An 18,499-nucleotide genomic window follows, 5' to 3' on the forward strand; every position below is an offset into this window, starting at 1 on the left:
TTTATGGTGTCTCTGTGGATTAACATTTGTGTTTCTTTTAACATTGTGAAACTTGTTAAAGTCCCTGCACTGTATATTATGTTATTATTTATTTATTTATTTGACATTTTTCAATATTTTGAATAGAACAACAAAAATCAATCAAACATCAAAACGTAGAAAATAGCTCATTTGGATATAAAAGACAAAACATTCTGTCGATCCACAAAATGAGTCTTCCATTCATAGGGAGTAGCCTTACACTTAATAGCCTATGCTTGGCATGTCAGCATTTAAACAGCTTTTAGTTCAAAATGTACTATGGCCCCAAAAATTTCATTTAAGTTTATTAGTTTTATTAGTTTTATTAGTTAGTTTTAAAAAAATTAAGTTTTTTAAGTTAATCAACAGTCACTTTGTTTGTTTTTTTTTCAGATCACCTCAGCATGGCAGGACTATCGCACAGTTTATAGACATGCGCCAAGAAGGAACTGTGCCTGAAAAACTAGTGTATTTTTATTAACAGACAATAAACAAGCAAACAAATGGTAACCTAATAGGAGACATTTCCTGCAAGTTTTTGAGAATCAAGACGGTATCAAATTTTAACTAACAGTTTACATGTGTTGTGTTTAAACCCCTGACTTCTAGATAGCAGTGTGGTGATCTATCTTCAGCCACTTGACTCTCCCACTCCAATGTGGCAACATATTGCAAGTGTGTTACTAAGGCTGGAACAAATACAGATCCTACTGTTTTGACTGCATCAGAAGTTACATTTTTCCTACTCAATTTTTATGTATATGGTTGAGTGTTCTTTCTGACATTTTTTAAGATTTTTAACCCACATGATGCAAGAGTATTAACACCCCATATTTTCACATTGTCTAATCTGGCTCCCACTTGTTTTCGGCTTTATTTAAAAAAAAAAAAAAATGTATAAAATCGCCAGACTAACAACAACACAGATATACATGAGAGTACTAAAAGAAAAAAACAGACATACTACACAGTAGATAATAAATAATAAACATTGTATCAATACATGAGGCAAAAAGATATTTAAAATTTAATTTAAAAAAAATCAGTCAAAAAAAAAAAAATTAAAAGAGGGGTGTGAGCCTAAATTTTTTTTGCTTGTGAATAAAGAATTTCTCCATTAAAATAATAAGAAAAAAAAACATGATTTAGATATTTATTACATTTATCATCATCACAATAGCCAATTATATCTTTGAGGGTAATCTGGCCCCCATTCCAAAAAGTCTGGACACCCCATGACATCACAAGTTTGAGATTAATTTCTCTTAATTCAGGCTTTCAGAGAGTATTAGATCGTGTTGCAAATATTAAACTATTTGGACTTTCCTAGTCCATGGAAATAACATGTTGGAATTCTTAATTTAGATGTTACTCCCCTTTATATACTTTCTTGTGATTGATTCCCTTCTTAACCACGTTTTTGGAAGAAATCAAGACACCTTGCCGAGGTTTCAAAGGGTTGATCTTGTAGAGAAACCGCTTTTAAAGAAGCAAAGCCTCGGCATTTTTCCGCGGCTGCCCTGTTGACGTCACGCTGCTGAATCAGGTACGCATCATCAGAGAGACGTAATCTGCTCACATCGTTTTCAGGTGAGTGTCGTTGGATGACTTCCACCTTTGAAGGCAGATGGGAGTGGAGAGTTTTGCAACAGTGTGCGCGATGTTGGATGAGCGGATCTGGACACGCAGAAACTGTAGGCATTAATTCCTCGGGCAGGTTTGAACAGGAGCGGACTCCCTCTGATGATGGTGGTGATGATGTAAGGAACTAAACGTCCAGCTGGGTTTAACACCGCCTGTCTGTCTTCAGACCTCTATTGTTGCTCCACCTCCATCGCCTTGAGTTTGAAGTCGCATTTGAGCCGCAGCGAAGCAGTTTCTCAAGAGGAAGCGAACAAACAGGAGGCGGATTACTTTGAGTGAGCAAACAGAGAAAAGTTAACCATGGCAGAGAATAAAATGGGTCCAAACCTCCAGGCTGGAGCTGGATTCCTCGCCAAACGGGTCCAGAAGTCTTTGAATCGAGCTCAGGAGAAGGTGAGTCAGACAAATCAACTTATTTTGGGTCCGTTTAACTTAAGATCTGTGGAGTTGAAGTACTGACATTAGTTTGACAAAGTATGAGACTGACTTATTCAAGCATTTTTTGTCATCTAAGTTTACCCCGTGGATATATAAACTCATTGGATGTAATCAGATGATTGCTGATAACAGATTTTTCTTCAGAATTACTCACATTAAGGTTTCTTTTGTAACTGATGTATTAGTCTGGGGGGTGGGGGGGTGGATGTTCTGTAAGATTTGCAGCAAGGTTCCCAAACAAGGACAAGCAGCTTTTTCAGGAGACTAGTTTATTTAACTTGTAATGATGTGCAAAAATAGCTGTATTGCATCTGAAATATGTTGAACTGTTTCTCTCCTTATCTATAATTCGGTTATCTAACTCCATATCAAACTGTAACTCCTAATGAAATGCTTCCAGGTGAGTGGACACAATCATGTCGAGCCTATTTTCTGGATGTCATCATAACAAAGATATGTAAAAACCTGTTAAAATAACCATAAAAGAAAAGGAAAAGTTGTCTTCTACATTCTACATTGAACCACATGGTTCAATGTAGAAGACTGTCAAGCATGTGCTATAAACCTTGTCCACTGTATGTTTTTATTGGTCTACATTTGAATGATTGCCCCTTTGATTGTTAACATTAATAAAACTCAGCTCAGACTTTCCCTGGTCTAAGCATCATAGTGTTGTTCAGTACTGTACAGCTGTGTGTGGACACAAAAGCTGCCACTTCCTGACTGTGCACTTCCTCTCGCTCACTGAGCCTTTCTCGCACTTTTGTTTGTGGTTGACTTGTTTGATTTCACTGCTGCTCCACCTAAAAACAGTAGCTGCATGCACTCTGAAATTGAAAGATCGTAGCCTACTTTGGGGAGTCAGGGGGTTTCATATGGAAAATGGAAGTACAGACACAAAAATGAGAGCCTTTTGATGCAGATTTTAAGTTAAAAGTCATGTGATGTGGCATTTCAAACATATGCATGCAGCGAACTGTGAAGGACTCTGTAATAGTTGGACATGCGTGTCTAATTTATGAGAGGCATAGGACCATTAATTTGTTTAATATTAATAGTTCAAGACTGCTAAATTACCAGGGCTCATACACCCCGATTTGTACTGACAAAAGTAACACTGTTTCTAAATTACCTAAAATCCTAAAAGCCAATTTTGTTACGGCAACTTTTTATTGGCCAACATTTAAACAATACCTGCAGTGAGCTGATATGGGCCAATATATCAGCATGGTCAGTTATAGAATAAGCCTCCAGTTGAGCACTGCACTCCTAGAACACTGCAAGACTCACAATGGATGGGTTTTTTTTTTGTTGTTGTTTTTTTAAACAGCAGAACTCGAGATACAATCTTTTTTAGTCCATGCTTTCGTCTTCCTCGTCAAAATCTGGTTTCTAGATTATCCACAGTGCCAATGAACTGCTGTCAAGACATGTAAAGCTGTAGCCACAATCCATTTGGAGCCAGCCTCCAGGAAAAGTGCCAGGCTTTGAAGTATATTTTAGACAATGTCCAAACATGAAATTACAACTTCTGGGTCAGTCACGTGATGTCATGGGGAACCAAAAAGACCTTTTTCCATAGACATACATTTGGAAAGAGACAGTTGATGCATTTTTTTGAGCATCACACCACACAAAATGATTCATCGACTGTCAGGATTTGATCAATTTAGTGCAATAACATTTTGAAAGTCTGGAAGAGCTGCAAGATTAAATAATCCAGTATCCAGTTCTCTTACATCGATGGTTTAAAGCCCACACATCATGGCCCTTAAAAATGCAGCCACCACCAGCACATTATAACCACCAACGCAATGATTATTTGAACCCTGCTACATCATGATATTGTAGTGAAAAAATATGTGGCCAAAACTAAAAATAATCCACTTTGTAATTTATTATACATGAAGGCACTATTCACCTTTTAAGAAATGAGACCTTAGTCATATAACCCTAACCTGAACGACCTCTGTTTTAAGCTAAGACTTCATAGCTAGCGTAATTTTAACAGCATTTTCTTCAGGGCTTTCGCTTCTGAACCAAGAAGAGAAAGGGCTGATAAAGGACTGATGTGGAAGTATTGTGGGCAACACACCTAGCTGGTGAACGGGTTGCACATCTGCTGCTGTAGCTGTACCTAGACTACTCAGCTTAGCCAGAGAGGGTGCGGTGTGTTATGCTAGTTGTGGTTAATGTAGCCTCAACCCTCGAACTTGCAGTAGATGAGGAGTGTCTCCAGAACTCACCGTTGTCAAATTCTGCGTTCCATTCAAAGTCGGAGGTCGGAATATTCCCAGTTAAAACTTCCAATTCATAACTTCCAAGTGTTCCTGGTGAACAACACCAAACATAAAGAAAAAGCATGACAGGCGGTGATGAACTGGTGTTTCTGTGGCCAGGCCATTGACAATTGTAAGCAGGGCCGCCTCTTTGAATTTTAATAATATATTAATATTAAATACTAATATTAGAAATTAAATATATACTTTACGTTGCCTTTTAGTTGATTTCTTACCATTTACAGTGTGCGCCTCTGTGGATGCTGCCATTGTTGTGTGACGTCAGACCACTGAAGTTGGGGTACATGGATTTGCCCTGAGTTCACAAGTTGGAACTCCGACTTCGAGTGGCGTTTTATCGTACTTTTTCTAGTTGGAGGTCTGAATATTTTGACCTCAGAATTTGAATGGAATGCAGCATAACCCAATACCCCCAGATTTAAAAAAAAAATTCAAACTTGTAGTCTTCAGCCCCAACGGACATCACCTGAGGCAGTTCAACAGATCATTTGCATCTCCCTCTGGAGCCAAAAAAGTCTTATACACGGGGTGGGTTAAAGAGTATGTATCCACCCTGAATAAAACTTTTTCCACATATGCAGTAATACTCCCCAACACCTGTCAACAGATGCTGAATAAATTGTTGGGAGTTCCCCTTCAACTAATCTAGCTCTATTATTCATTAATGCTAGGAACCTATGTCTGATATTGAATCTTACTCTCTTTCTCAGGTTCTTCAAAAACTGGGCAAAACCATGGAGACCAAGGACGAACAGTTTGAGCTATGTTTCCAGAGCCTCAACAAACAACAGGTACACCAACACGTAACCTTTCTCACATGAGAAGCTCTCTTTCCAAGGTAGTCCTTTGCTATTTAGTGCAACACACAAAAAGGTTCATGTAAAGTGCTTTGCTTTATTCTATTTTTGTAGTTCCAAACATCTCTAGCTAAATGAAGCACTGTCTTAAAAAAGGGACTACTGGGTTCTCTTTGGATGTAGTTGCGCTGAGATACCAACCCACAAGTTCACACAATCAGTTCAGCCTTGACAACAGGAAATGCTTCTTATCTATCCTGCGTAAAAACTGCTTGTTATGTCTCCTAGACATCTGTACACAAGCCATATTCTTGATACTGAAAGAAATGTGCAGATTCAAGAAATTATCCATTTTAAGGATGCTCATTAACTAATGACTAGGGCCAGTTTTAGTCTTTTGAAACAACTGAAAAGTGAGACTGTAAGTTTGGAAAGAGGAAATGGCACAATCCTCCTTTTGGAAACAAAAAGTTAAATTTAAAGGCAATAAAATCCCCCCTCACTCAGTGTGATACACTCAAAGACTATGTTGCTAACCTTCTTGTTCTGGTATGACCATATGCTAATGTTAGCTCACTAGAGACAGTTATAGCTCTGTAATGAAAAAATATTAATTTAGTGCACTGACTGCAGGTCTCATTTTTACTTATGGTACTGTAACACAATATTTTAGCCATAATCATGCCATAAGGGACTGTTTGTTATTTCTGACAGAGGAGGGGGCGCTGCGTTGAGGGAGCCACTTCATATAATTTTTTTAAGTTTTTCTATTGTTTTGTATTTATTTTACATATCCTCTGAATCCCAAACCAGCAAGAGGGTTCGAAAGGCAAATTTCTTTAAAAATCTCCACAAATCACATAATTTATCATAGCCAAAAATGGTAAAATTATTATTTATCCATGTATTTTTTGAATTATTTTAAATTGTATAATTATTTTTTTTATATGATGTAGTTCCCCAGTTACTCAGGGAGGTTCAAGGACAAATATTTGTAACACTGCAGGATATGAAAAAATGAAGTTGCTCCCTAGCCACCCCCCTGCTCTGATAAATAAAGTACAGTCCCTAACTCATGGCCAGGGCAAACGTTACACAGATTCACCTTTTAAACTGCTTAAAGCTCATTCACTGTTTAATGCAACAACATTTTGGAGGGAAACCGACAAGGAGCAACAGGAAGGAAGTCTACACGCTGACAAGACACGCTGCTTTCACTTCACCACTGCCATCGCCACATCAAATGTTGTGATTGTTATTTAATTTTAAACTTGACGTTGTGGTGAGACGATCAAGCATTGTCAATCATGTGCAACTCGACGTAGACAAAGTACACTGCAAGTAAAAGCAGCCTGCAGTCCAACAGAAGCACGGTGATTTCATAATTCGAGGTAGTGGAGGAAATGATGTAGCATGAATGGCACTGATCTGCCATTAAGATACTGCTACTGGGCGTGACTGAATTTGACTTCTTTGTATTTCTGCACACAGATCGACGGAAGCAGGTTGTTTAAAGATGTGAAGGCCTACCACACAGCAGTGAAAGGTACGTTATGAAAGCACATCCAGCAAAAACAGACCCACAGCACAGTGTTAACAGAACACCACTCTTTGCTGAGGACAGTTGGTGCATAAAAGGGAAGTGGATTTCTTCCATTCTTGGACCCCTGTGTCGACTTTTGCAACTCTGTCTGCGTTGCCATGTCGTACAAGAACAAATAAAATCCTGCAGTGAAAATTGCAGACTCAGCACTGCATATGTGATTCATGCGCAAGAAACTGCTGTGTTTCTCATGTTGTCAGCTATTGCTCCTGCACCACGAGCTCCACTCAGGAAACCAGTGTTGTTCTGACCTTCTCGGTGTGGGTGTAGCAACAACGCCACAAACCCAAAAAAACAATACAGCCACAATGCTCTGGGCTGCTGATGCTAAATGATAAGTTGATCTTTTTGGGGTTATAAATAGCCCCCCCCCCCCCTTTCATTTTCCCTGATTCTTTCCACAGCTGTTCATGAGACGTCTAAGCGGCTGTCTCAGACGTTGCGAGAAATCTACGAACCAGAGTGGAACGGAGTGGAGGATCTCGCTGTTATTACAGAGGTATGTTCATATTGTGTTTTTGTGGATGTTTGCTTGTACAGTATCCTAAGGGCAGCAAAGGTCCACAAGGTAATGTGATGAATCATGTCCATTTCAGCAGGTTATTTCCAGCAATTTGGTCTCACCAAGCAGGTTTAAAGCTACAGTAGGCAACTTTTATGAAAAAAAAAAAACATAAATATTTGTCATATATGCAGACGCTGAAGTAGCTTGTCCACGCAGTAGTACACAAGACTGATAATCTGTAATAAAATCACCAATTTTGCATTTGGCTCCTCCTAGTGCTCCTTATGGCATTTGCAATAATCTATTGTACCTGAACGAAATCAACCGTTCAATGTTAGAGGAGTCTTTCACTTGGTGTCAGTCACTGTTTCTGCAATGCTGGCATCTTTGCTCTGATTGGTTGTTTTTGTTCAGGCATTGTAGATTTTTGCAAATACCATTAGGAGCACCAGGAGGAGTTAGAGGAATATGATTTTTTTAACCATAGATTATCAGCCTCATGTGCTACTGTCAGCATAGGGTGACAGTTTCAGCAAATATGACAAAAAGTTAATTTTTATATAAAATGTACCCACTATAGCTTTAAAGAAGCTTGTTTTGAGTTACCATGGAAATAAATGCATCCAGACTAAAGTGGTCCCCATTTCACAAGGAGGCATTTATGCAATGTTTAGGTTTTAAGTAGCTTCAAGTGTGTTTTGGGGGGCAGAACTCATTAACAGGTTGAACATGACAAACATCACATATTATGGTCTTATTCACCTTGATGTCTAACATCTTTGCAAACAGATACTTGTTTAAATATCCAGCAGCAACATTAGTATTCACTCAGGATCATGTCTCTGGCTACCTGGCGAATTTAAATCCAATTTAAGTCCTCCTTTTCGCTCTTTTTTGGTCCCGACCAATTCCTGAGGATAGTTTTTGTATCTTTAGTTGCTAAGTGCTACACAAATGTCCACCAGCTAGTTAAACTAACACCAGCTGGAGACATAGCCTACTTAGGGGAGATGTTGTTGTAGTTTAAAGGTGACAAACATAAATCCCGATGTTCAAAATGAAATGATGCAATAGAGTAATTTATATTAAGATGCAGCAATATGTTTGTCATTCAGTTTTTTTAATAGCAATAACTGTTTAACCTTTCTTTTCCATCTCCAATGGAAAATACTGTACTTCCAATGCTGCAAAATTGGAGCAATAAAGAAAAACTATCATGAAATACTAAAGTCTAAGTAAAATTGATTTTTTTTTTTGCAATATTTATATTTTTATCTGTCATGATGGCAGCCCCCTGTTATGCATGCATTCTGGTTTCTGTCAGTGTGGATGGAGACCTTGTTTTGACACAGTGAATCAGTCTTGCATAAAACCGTAACGTCAGCCTTCTATCATAGGCAGGGTCAGATGGCAGACACACCAGAAGCCAGACTCTGACAACACCCACATTAGCTCTAAAGTCTCCTTCTTATCGAGCTTACAGACATTAGAGCATGTCTTGCTCTTTATCCTCAGCTTGCTGAATGAGCCACCAAACAAACATTCACTGTGTAAAAGTGCACTGCTGAGTCAGTTAGCTGGCTAGATACCTAAAAAGCTGCTCAGCTGCAGCATAGTCATAATATTTCTCCATAAATGTTCTTTCTTCCTTTTTTAGAATAAAAACTAACAAAGCCTTTGAAACATGTTGGCATTATTGTTTTCTACAAAAAAGTACAATTTAATTTCAGTATGTATTGAATATTTTTGATTGGCTTTCTTATTTCTAAGGAATTGCTCCTCTAGACTAGTGTTGATGTTGGTTTTACTGATATAAGGACGATCATCTCCTTCATAGATCATTTGTTGTATATTGTTCGTTTAAGATTGTCAAGCTTTACACATTGTGCAATATATACCAATTTGCATATTTGCTGAAATAATATTTGTGGTTTGGTTACAGTTTTTTCATTATCTTGAGGCACTTGTTACAGTTGTACTGATGTGATAACAACTGCGTTTCTTTAGAGTGAAGACTTGCTGTGGAACGACTACGAAGAGAAACTATGTGACCAGATTGTCCGCACCATGGAGAACTACACGAGCCAGTTCCCTGAGGTCAAGGTACCCTGAGGCTTTTTACCTGGGACCAGTTCCTGCATAAAACTGCACACAAATACTAGAATGGCCTCTGGGGGTTCTTAGATACCACCAGTCAGATTTTAATGACACACACAGAGATTTTGGATGACATGTTCACCAAAGGAGCTCTTGCCTTTTTTTTTTTTTCAGGAACGAGTAGCTAAACGTGGCCGCAAGCTGGTGGACTACGACTCAGCTCGTCACCACCTGGAAGCTCTACAGAGTGCCAAGAAAAAGGATGAAGCCAAAATAGCAAAGGTAGCATTTAAATTAATTTGTACGTACCACAGAAATGCATAGAGGTGACGGAAAAAAGTGTGGTACAAATTTTTTTTTTAAATTAAACTTCAAATTCTTTTTAACAGGCGGAGGAAGAGTTCAACAAAGCCCAGAATGTCTTTGAAGAAATAAATAACGAGCTGAGGGAGGAGCTGCCGGTTCTCTATCAGAGGTAGGAGTGAAATCAACACAGTCCAAGGTCACACTCAGTGGAACCACACAAGATCATGATGAGTAAAGTTATCATTTCTGCGTACGGTTAATAACTTAGAAGCTGCCATGTCTTGTTTGGTATTCCAGACTAACACAACGTATCAGGGCTATGTTGAATATACGGTATATGAGCAGGGTGTGCAGATGTGCAATTAAACAATTTAAGTGGTTTTTAAAAAAACAAACAAAAGAAAAATATAGAGATTTTAAGAAATGTGTGGTTTCACCTTTTTAAAATCTTTTCAGTAGGCATTCAGATATTGAATGAGGATGCATATGAAAGCACACAAAATAGCTTCATTTATGCTTCATTTATGCAGAAAAAAAGGTTTTCACACCACATGTCTTTTTATTTTTGTTATTTTTTTTCTGAGGCTTTCATGCCTCTAACAGATAGCAGACAGTGGAGTGATGACAGGAAATGAGGGGAGAGAGATGTTTGTAAAATGTACAGATGGAATTAGAAGACATTTTTACAGAATGTTTGTTAAACAAAATAACTTAACTCGATTTAGTCATGTATTGAAGAAGACCAATGGACTGAAAGAAGCTGTTTTTGCCTTTGTAGCCGGATAGGTTGCTATGTGACGGTGTTCCAAAACATATCAAACCTGAGAGATGTCTTCTATAAGGAAATGAGTGTGGTAAGTTATGACACATCCTATTACTTTCACACTTGCGTACAAGTTATATGAAGTACATAAATGTTTAAAACAAAAAAAATAACAAAGTAGGCCCTTGCACAGAGCTGCATCCTTAACTCTTACGGCCCACTTTAATATTACACACACACACACACACGTATCACTCTGCTCACACAATGTGCTGTTCAAAATAAGGCTATAAAAAAATAAACATTAATAAAATTTTCGTCAAGTCAACTTTATTTATATAGCACGTTTAAAAACAACCAGGTTGACAAAAGTGTTTTACAGGGTAAAAGGCAAATACATGAGAATACATCACACATCCTAAAACAATATCAAAACAATCAGCAATAACAACAATAACAGTAAAATCTGTTGGGATAAAAACATTTTCATCTTAAACGAAGGCCAGGGAGAAAAGATGTGTCGTCAGTAAAGAATTAAAATGCTCTAGCATCGGACAGGTTTTGACATTTTTTTCATTATGCTACTATATTTTTAGATGAAAACGCGCGTGCGCACACACACACAAACAAAAAGAATTATTTTCAATATACTATATGCAAAGTAGATTTTTTAATATCACAGTGACAGTGCACCTTGTGGAAATAGTATGTATTTTCTCCATATGCCAAATATGGTGGAACATAGTAAAAATTACAAATTCCAAGGCAAAAGCCTAGAATGACACCCAGAGATGACAAAATGCATGTTTTGATGCTATGATGGCTGTGCGGATGTGCAAAGTGCAGTTTGAATGGGTTTCAGTGGCACATTTTTTTTACACTCAACATTATGAATGTAACAATTGTGTTTACACTGTGTATTTTAGGCTTATTGTAGGAACTGAGCTGGAAATTCCAAGATTAAAAAAAAATACACAACATTGCCAAAATCTATGTCATATGCATAAGGACAGCCAAAATTATAAATAAAAAAAAAGCAGAATATAAAGCGCGTAAAATGCACCAAACAGTTCTTAAAGGTTAGAGTAATGTTTAGGTATGGTAGGTTTGGTATTTGTGTTGCAAGTTGGTTTGTGAGTTTATGTTGCACGTTGTGTTGCAGTTGAACCGTGAGCTGTACAATGTGATGAAGAAACTGGAGACTCAACACTCGGGAAAAGCTTTCATCATCAAGGGTCTGAACAGGTAAGGCACCATGTTGCACATGTTTCCTCACTTGTGTTTGCACTCTTCCCAACAATGTCTCGTCTACTAAGTAAAAGAAACACCTACATAATGCTGCCTGTCATCTGTTTTTGTTCAGTATGCTGGAGTGCTAATAATGCAGGTTAAATAGATTTAGAAAATCTCCAAAAATAACAAATGTACTTTTTCTTTAAATAGCACAACAGGCAAGTCAAAGAAGAGAAAGTCTCTGGTTATCTCCAACCCCATCCCTTGCAACACAGCTTTCCCAGCCGACCACGTCTCCATCCACTCATCCTCCGAAAATGGAAAAGACGCCGTGCCCTCTTCTCCTGTCAAGCGACCTCAAAGCGTGTCTGAAGAAATCAGCTTACCTGAAGAAAACTCAGTCTCATCCAAAGATGTCAACTCATCAGACTCCGATCTCAGCTCCAGCAGCGCCAACACACCCAGGAGACAGTCAGTGTGCGACAATGAGAACAGCGATCAGAGCACAGGGAGTCTGGAGGAGGTGGAGGCAGAGGCAGAGGCAGAGGCAGAGGCAGAGGCAGAGGCAGAGGCAGAGGCAGAGGAAGAAGCTGAACTTGCTACGAACCAGTCAGATGACTCTGGGGTGGGAGTACCAAAGTCAGAGGCTGCAAGTCAGGAAGCGTCCAATCCCTCTGATTCTGCAGATAGTGCCCCACAGAGTCCAGAGCAGGAGACTGCGAGCGAGCCGCCATCAGAGGAGGCCAAACCCAAACCTCCACCGGTTCCGGCCCCTCGCGTGTCCTTCCGTTCCACGAATAAACCCGTCATCCCACCGGCTGAGGAGCAGGAGGAGACAGAGGATGCATCAGTCCAGCAGGAGACAGCTGACTCAGGAGAGGACTCCAGTTCCTGCAATCCCCCAGGCTTCCTATACAAGGTACACAATGTTGATTTAAGGAAGGCAACATTTTGGTAAATACATTCATTTTCTTTCAAGGAAAAACATGACAGTGTCTTTTTGACATAGCCAGGCTGGGGTTGTTCCCCCCTGCCTCTAGTTCTTAATGCTGAGCAGGGCTTAACATGTTCAAACTCCAGAGAATAAAATAAAATAGAAATTTGAGAACAGCAATGTCTCTTTCCAGAAACCATGACCGTGTTACTCAAGATAATCCACAGACTGTGTTGTGAGCAGTTTCATGTAGGAACTATAAGCAAAATGCATTTAACTCAATTGTATTGTGTTAGAACAAATCTTCGATATCCCCAAACCTGGAAACTGTTTTCAAACCCTTTTAAAGCTAAATTACTGTTTTACACCAGGGGGTGGCATTAGAGAGCCATGCAGCGTCTGAAGACGGCATGCTGCAGTTTGAAAAGGGAGACGTCATCCTGGTGCTCACTGACTCTCAAGAGGTTTGTAATATTCTACTAAGCAAAGTTTACTTTCTGTGGCACCTTAGACATAAAAGATTACATGTTTCTTGGAAAATCTACTCACTTTTGTAGAAATTTGACCATTTTCTGAACCTTATGATGTTGTTAAGGCAAGTATGTGGTATTTGTTCTTTTTGTTTGAGGCATATATGTGTCCTACTGGTGATCTACTTTTCATCACATGCCTGGGTTCTTTTTTTTTTTGAGAGATGATTTTGAATGTTTCCTGTGGATAACTATCCAAGGTAGTATCACATTGAGATATTTCCACTGCAGATAAAATGAGGATTGACAGCAGGAAATGTTTGAAATGTCTAAAATGTCTAAAATTTAATATATCAGCTAAACATCAGGCACCGTCTTCACAGAACCTCCTGAGCCTGAGGCGAAACAGTCCACGAAATAAGGATCCCATCCACTCGCCAACAAATCAAAATAATTCAGCAGCATCGCAGATGACAGTTTGCACAACTGTCAACTGCTTTTTTTTTTAATATGCTGGCGACATGCCGTTGGCCGATGGTGAATTGTCTGAGAATTTATCATCAAATCAAAAATGCACCTTTTAGATTCACATTTGTTTCAGTTGAATAAGTGTACACTAAATAATCACCAGCATAAATGCATGAATTAAGCTAATTTTTATGGACATGGAGAGATACCTGTCAGTGTGTTTAAAAGGAGACTTTACCCATCAAAGGCTAAAGTTTTCAATCACAAAACAGTCTGATTTATTTTGTTTTACTATATGAACATTATTTTTAACAAATTAAATTCAATTAATGGCTTTTTTATATTCTATTTTTATATTATTAAATGTGTAATTTAAATTATTTAAACTTCAATTAGATTTCTTTTAGTTGTGATTCTATACATTTTATGGTAATTAATTCGTTTTACAAATAAATTTATTTATTTTAATTTTGGGATTGATTTAATTATCCATTTGATTTATAATTTTATCTGTCTACTTTTTTAATTATTTATTTTATTTGCTAACACGTGCACTCGATCAACCCTGTCCCTTCTCTTAGCTTAGGAGTTCTCTCAGTCTCTCAGCGGCTTTGTGAATGGCTCTCATGTGGAAACTTCTAGTCACATTGAGATTCCTAATAGCAAGAAAAGACGTTTTTTGAAAACAACCCCAAATTTCATTGTTCGTCCCCAAGAAAGCAAGAAATCATTCCAAAAGCAAATCGCAACACTCATTCACAAAGTATCTGATCAGAGGGTGGATTTGTTTCCTTGAAATCTATCGCATGTTTTCTATGTCTGTGTCCCGCAACAGGACGGCCTGGTGAAGGGGATCAGGGAGGAGAGCTGGAACCAGCACAGGGATCTACAAAATCACTCCGGGATCTTCTCGGAAAAACTCCTCCAGCCTGTTGAGGCAGAGTGAGGCAATACTCAGTCCTCAGTCTGTAATACTTTATTCTTTCATCGTGCAGTTGGTGACTCATACACACACACACACGCACACACAAGCACACACACAGAGGGAGTGAACCCATATGTTGTGGGTGCAGAATCTGTATAAACAGATGAGCACAAGTCCCACGTGGACCCTCACATGCTATGATGTTGCAACCTGTGGAACAAAAGTGACTAAGTTTTAGAACATTTTGTAAAAGATGTTTGGATTGTTGAATGTTACAGTATTTTCCCCGCTTTGCATTTTTCAAAGTCTTTCTGTGAAACACTGTGAAACAAAACAAAACGTTTTTATACCGATGCTGTGATTTTGTGTAAAATTGCCCTAATAAAGTTTGAAATAAAAGAGGAAAGGATGTCATTCTGCAGATTTGAATACAGTATTCGGCTGATGTGGGAATTTTCAACCTTAGAGAAGTGGATACATACAGTTAAATGGGATTTGCATTTTGTAAATAAGGGAAATTGCTGCCATAAGACTGCAGATAAACAGTCTGGGCTTGAGAAAGACTAAAATGATTCACCACAATGGAATGTGAAAATATTGTCAAGACCTGCAAACTGAGACAGACAGACTGATTGACTGTGAGCAGTTTATGGAAGAACGGTCTGTCTTTTATAAAAACATAGTGAGCTGGGGCTCACTTCAAGTTTGGTAGTTCTACTGTGTGGAAATGAGAACCCTCAGTGTGCTAGAGTTTTTAAATATTACCAGACACAGTATATATATATATAGTAATAACTGGGATCTGTCATTTTAATGATGTAATAGACAGGGTTAATGGCTAATTAAAGGTGTTTCTGAGGTTGCCTTCTGTTCCACATGAGAATATACTGCTGCTGCATGACTCTTGTCAAAGTCACTATTATTGGAGTAAACCTCATTCTGCACCATTCCTGCCATCTGAAGTCACCACAGTGACACAGGGACTTAGTGTAATACTGGCCTGACTTGGATTAAAATCCCCCTTTGCTCCTAATTCCTGGAAGAAGAGCATGAGATCAGTGAAAGTAATTTTTTTAAGTAATTCTCTTATGAAATAACATCTGGATATGAAGTGATTTACAACTTACGTGGCCTCTGATTTATGGCTGTTATTTTTGCCGGTGAAGCGGAGAAAACGTTTACTTTCTCTGGAACATTTTGCTCAACGCAATACTAGCACATCTATCACAATTAACCCTTTGAAACCTGAGCAAAATGGCTTGATTTCTGTCACAGACGTGGAAGGAAGGCAATAAGCAACTTAACAGGAAGTTACCCAAAATAAACAAGAAATTACCCAAAATAAACAAGAAATTACTAAGAAGTTACAAAAAAAGTTCTGAAAATTAAAAAAAAAAGTAAAATGTTAAAATAGTAATAATTAAAAATTAAAATTAATTCTGGAGATTTTTTCCTTTTTCTCTCTCTCTCTCTGTCTGTCTATCTAAACTCTAAATTTGCTTGATTTCTTCAAAAACATGGGCAGAAAGCAATTAGCAATGAAAGAAGAAATGACTGAAAATTAGCAAGAAATATGTAAAAACATAAATACATAAATAAAATAACAGGGAAATGACCTGTTACATAATTTTAAATATGTAGTGATGGCAATTAGAAATATAGTTTCCACCTTTGCTTTTCCCCCCCATTTTTTTAAAAATTATAAGTCTACTAAATTTGTGGGACATTTTTTACAAAGTTATTTTTTGAGTGAAAGCGCACCAATTTGCTCAGGCATCTGAAAAGCAGCATAAGAAAAATGATGTTGCTCCAGGTTTTTAGTTAATAGCTCTTTTAAATTATAAGTAGCTTTTTAAGGTGGATGTTACAGGTTGACAACAGCATTTTTAACAGCTTTTTAATTTTCTTGATGCTTCTTATCAAAGACAGAATAACAATGTTGTATTTTCTTTCCAAACAGTTTCCTCAACAAAAACATTTTACTCTTGGTTTGTCTTTCAGTCGCAGTGAAAAGTGACTGAGGGATTGACAGAGGAACCAGACATTACTGTAGATCACCGTAGACACTTCTCAGTAGATCATTTTTCAGGCATCCCAGTGGAATATAAACTGACAGATCAGGACAAGGACAATCACTCACAACTCGCCCCTTCTGACCGAAATCCAACAGTAACTGAGATGGTGTTATTTATAGAGCTGCTCTGTCACTGAGAGGTTAATTTAGCAAAGTGATATTCACAGTGGAAGAGTCTGGGCTGTGCTCCAATATGAATATAATGCGTTGTTACTTTTTCTCAATGAGGGGCCTTTATCTGGGCGAGAACATGTCAGAGGCCTGTTTCTACTGCGCTGGCCTCATGCTGCTCTGCTTGTTTGCTGTGTGAGTTTTCCTCGTGGCTCCTCTGGGGATCGGGCGCGTAGGTTACACAGGGCTAACTTAGCTCGGGTCTATTAGGCGGTTGTGTTGTGTTGACGTGGCGGATGACAGATACACTTGGATAAAGTCCCCAGGAGAGCTCTGGAGTTTCAACTGCTGCTCGGTCACATTCCTCGCCAGCAGAACTTTCATTGTATGCAAATGCATAGGTTTCCAGTGCAACGGCTCAACTTCATACTGCTGTGAGACTATCTTGAGCAGAATTAAAAGTCTGCAGTGTACATAGATCATACATTTGCACCGGGATAGCACAAACATTGCAGAGACAGGGTTATGAATCATGTGAAAAACCATGAAGGAATAAATTACTCCCTGTGGGGAAAAAAGAGAGGAAATCTTTAATCTTAATTTCTTCCTGTAACGATATTCTTTTTCCTCTTCCCCAATGCTCAGGAAGAGTAGAGGTCAGGGAAGGTCAGAGGTCATGTTGAGCAACACACAGAGCTGCTCAGCTACACTTTAGCAGGGTGGATGTGTGCTAACACTGGAGTTAGGTCCTTCAGTTTAATAACAGTATTCCAACCTAAAACACAACCTTACTGCTTGTTGGGTGTTCCGGGATACTCAGTTTGCTGTGCACAGGTCACTTTTGCAAACTTGAGGCCACTTTAACTTCAACTTGATTTATGTTCCTGGAGGGCAAATGGACGCACAGCAAATAAAAACGCTTAAAAGGCATGAGTGAACACATGAAAATGTACATTTATAACAAATGAGGTGAGCTGAAACAACAGTGGACACTGGAATGCAACTATTTCAATGTAAAAGCATCTCAAGTACAACTGAAGTAAATAAAGTGCATAGTATTGCTGAAAGATGGGTAAGATGGATCAAAAGATCAGCATCTCCCCATCATGACAAGGTTTCAATATAAAACACCCTACGTATCTGTAGACGTGTAAAAAAAGGTCATCCACAAAAAATATCATAATAATAATCCTTATCGTCACATCATCATCATCATCGTCATCATCACACTGTAAACTAGGGACCATATTCACAAAGCGATCAGGTATAAGGAGTTTCTCCTAGTGATGAGATCCATTTATGTTGTTGATGCAAACACATTGACCTTTGCATCTTTTTAAGGTTCACTGTGGAGTTTTTGACCTCTTTAGTGCCATGGAGATGTTTGTCTATGAAGGGGTCCCTTGTTTGCATGCACAAACAATATCCTTTCTTGACAATGGTTTCACAACATATCTCTGATTCACAGGCAGAGGTAACATGCTGCAGCAGTGAGCCAAAAAGACAGTGAAGACAAAGAATGCAAGCCAGCAAACGTGGCTGTTAAACTACAGGCTTTTCTCATTTCTAGTTCATGCTCGATACATTTCCTCGCCTCCTCTCCTCACGTCTTCCTGTCCCTCCCACCTGAGATGCAAGTGGAGGAAGGAAGGAAGTAGCACGAGGCAAGAGGAGTCGAGGCAACAACAGGTATTTAAACAAAATGAGACATCTGTGTTGTCAGAGCCGTCATTTTAGAGTGACGTAAATTAAATATGTCTTGTGGCACAGCTGCACTTGTCACGCCTCTTTTATAAGCCGGAAAGACTTC

At 38.6% G+C, this 18,499-nt stretch overlaps 1 protein-coding gene across 2 annotated transcripts; it reads left to right on the plus strand.

Annotated features, from left to right (window-relative positions):
• The first annotated feature begins 1,644 nt into the window (after nucleotides 1-1,644).
• Nucleotides 1,645-14,906, plus strand: bin2b (bridging integrator 2b). 2 transcript variants are annotated; one of them, XM_042499411.1, is made up of 12 exons: nucleotides 1,645-2,058; nucleotides 5,114-5,194; nucleotides 6,692-6,746; nucleotides 7,208-7,302; nucleotides 9,316-9,411; nucleotides 9,580-9,687; nucleotides 9,795-9,880; nucleotides 10,490-10,565; nucleotides 11,637-11,719; nucleotides 11,918-12,626; nucleotides 13,013-13,105; nucleotides 14,415-14,906. In XM_042499411.1, the coding sequence occupies exons 1-12, from the start codon at nucleotides 1,966-1,968 to the stop codon at nucleotides 14,523-14,525; spliced, it is 1,686 nt and encodes a 561-aa protein (XP_042355345.1). In that variant the 5' UTR covers nucleotides 1,645-1,965; the 3' UTR covers nucleotides 14,526-14,906. The 2 variants fall into 2 exon arrangements, with proteins under 2 accessions (XP_042355345.1, XP_042355353.1); XM_042499419.1 differs by lacking the exon at nucleotides 13,013-13,105.
• The last annotated feature ends 3,593 nt before the right edge of the window (nucleotides 14,907-18,499 follow it).

Source organism: Plectropomus leopardus, chromosome 2 (assembly GCF_008729295.1).
Source record: "Plectropomus leopardus isolate mb chromosome 2, YSFRI_Pleo_2.0, whole genome shotgun sequence".
Classification (NCBI taxonomy): domain Eukaryota; kingdom Metazoa; phylum Chordata; class Actinopteri; order Perciformes; family Serranidae; genus Plectropomus; species Plectropomus leopardus.

Excerpts from the sequence above, each read along its gene's own strand:
- bin2b (XM_042499411.1), top strand. The coding sequence starts at position 1,966 with ATGGCAGAGAATAAAATGGGTCCAAACCTCCAGGCTGGAGCTGGATTC. Across the intron at positions 11,720-11,917 it reads ATCATCAAGGGTCTGAACAG|CACAACAGGCAAGTCAAAGA; the intron begins GTAAGGCACCAT and ends TTCTTTAAATAG. Across the intron at positions 13,106-14,414 it reads TGCTCACTGACTCTCAAGAG|GACGGCCTGGTGAAGGGGAT; the intron begins GTTTGTAATATT and ends GTCCCGCAACAG.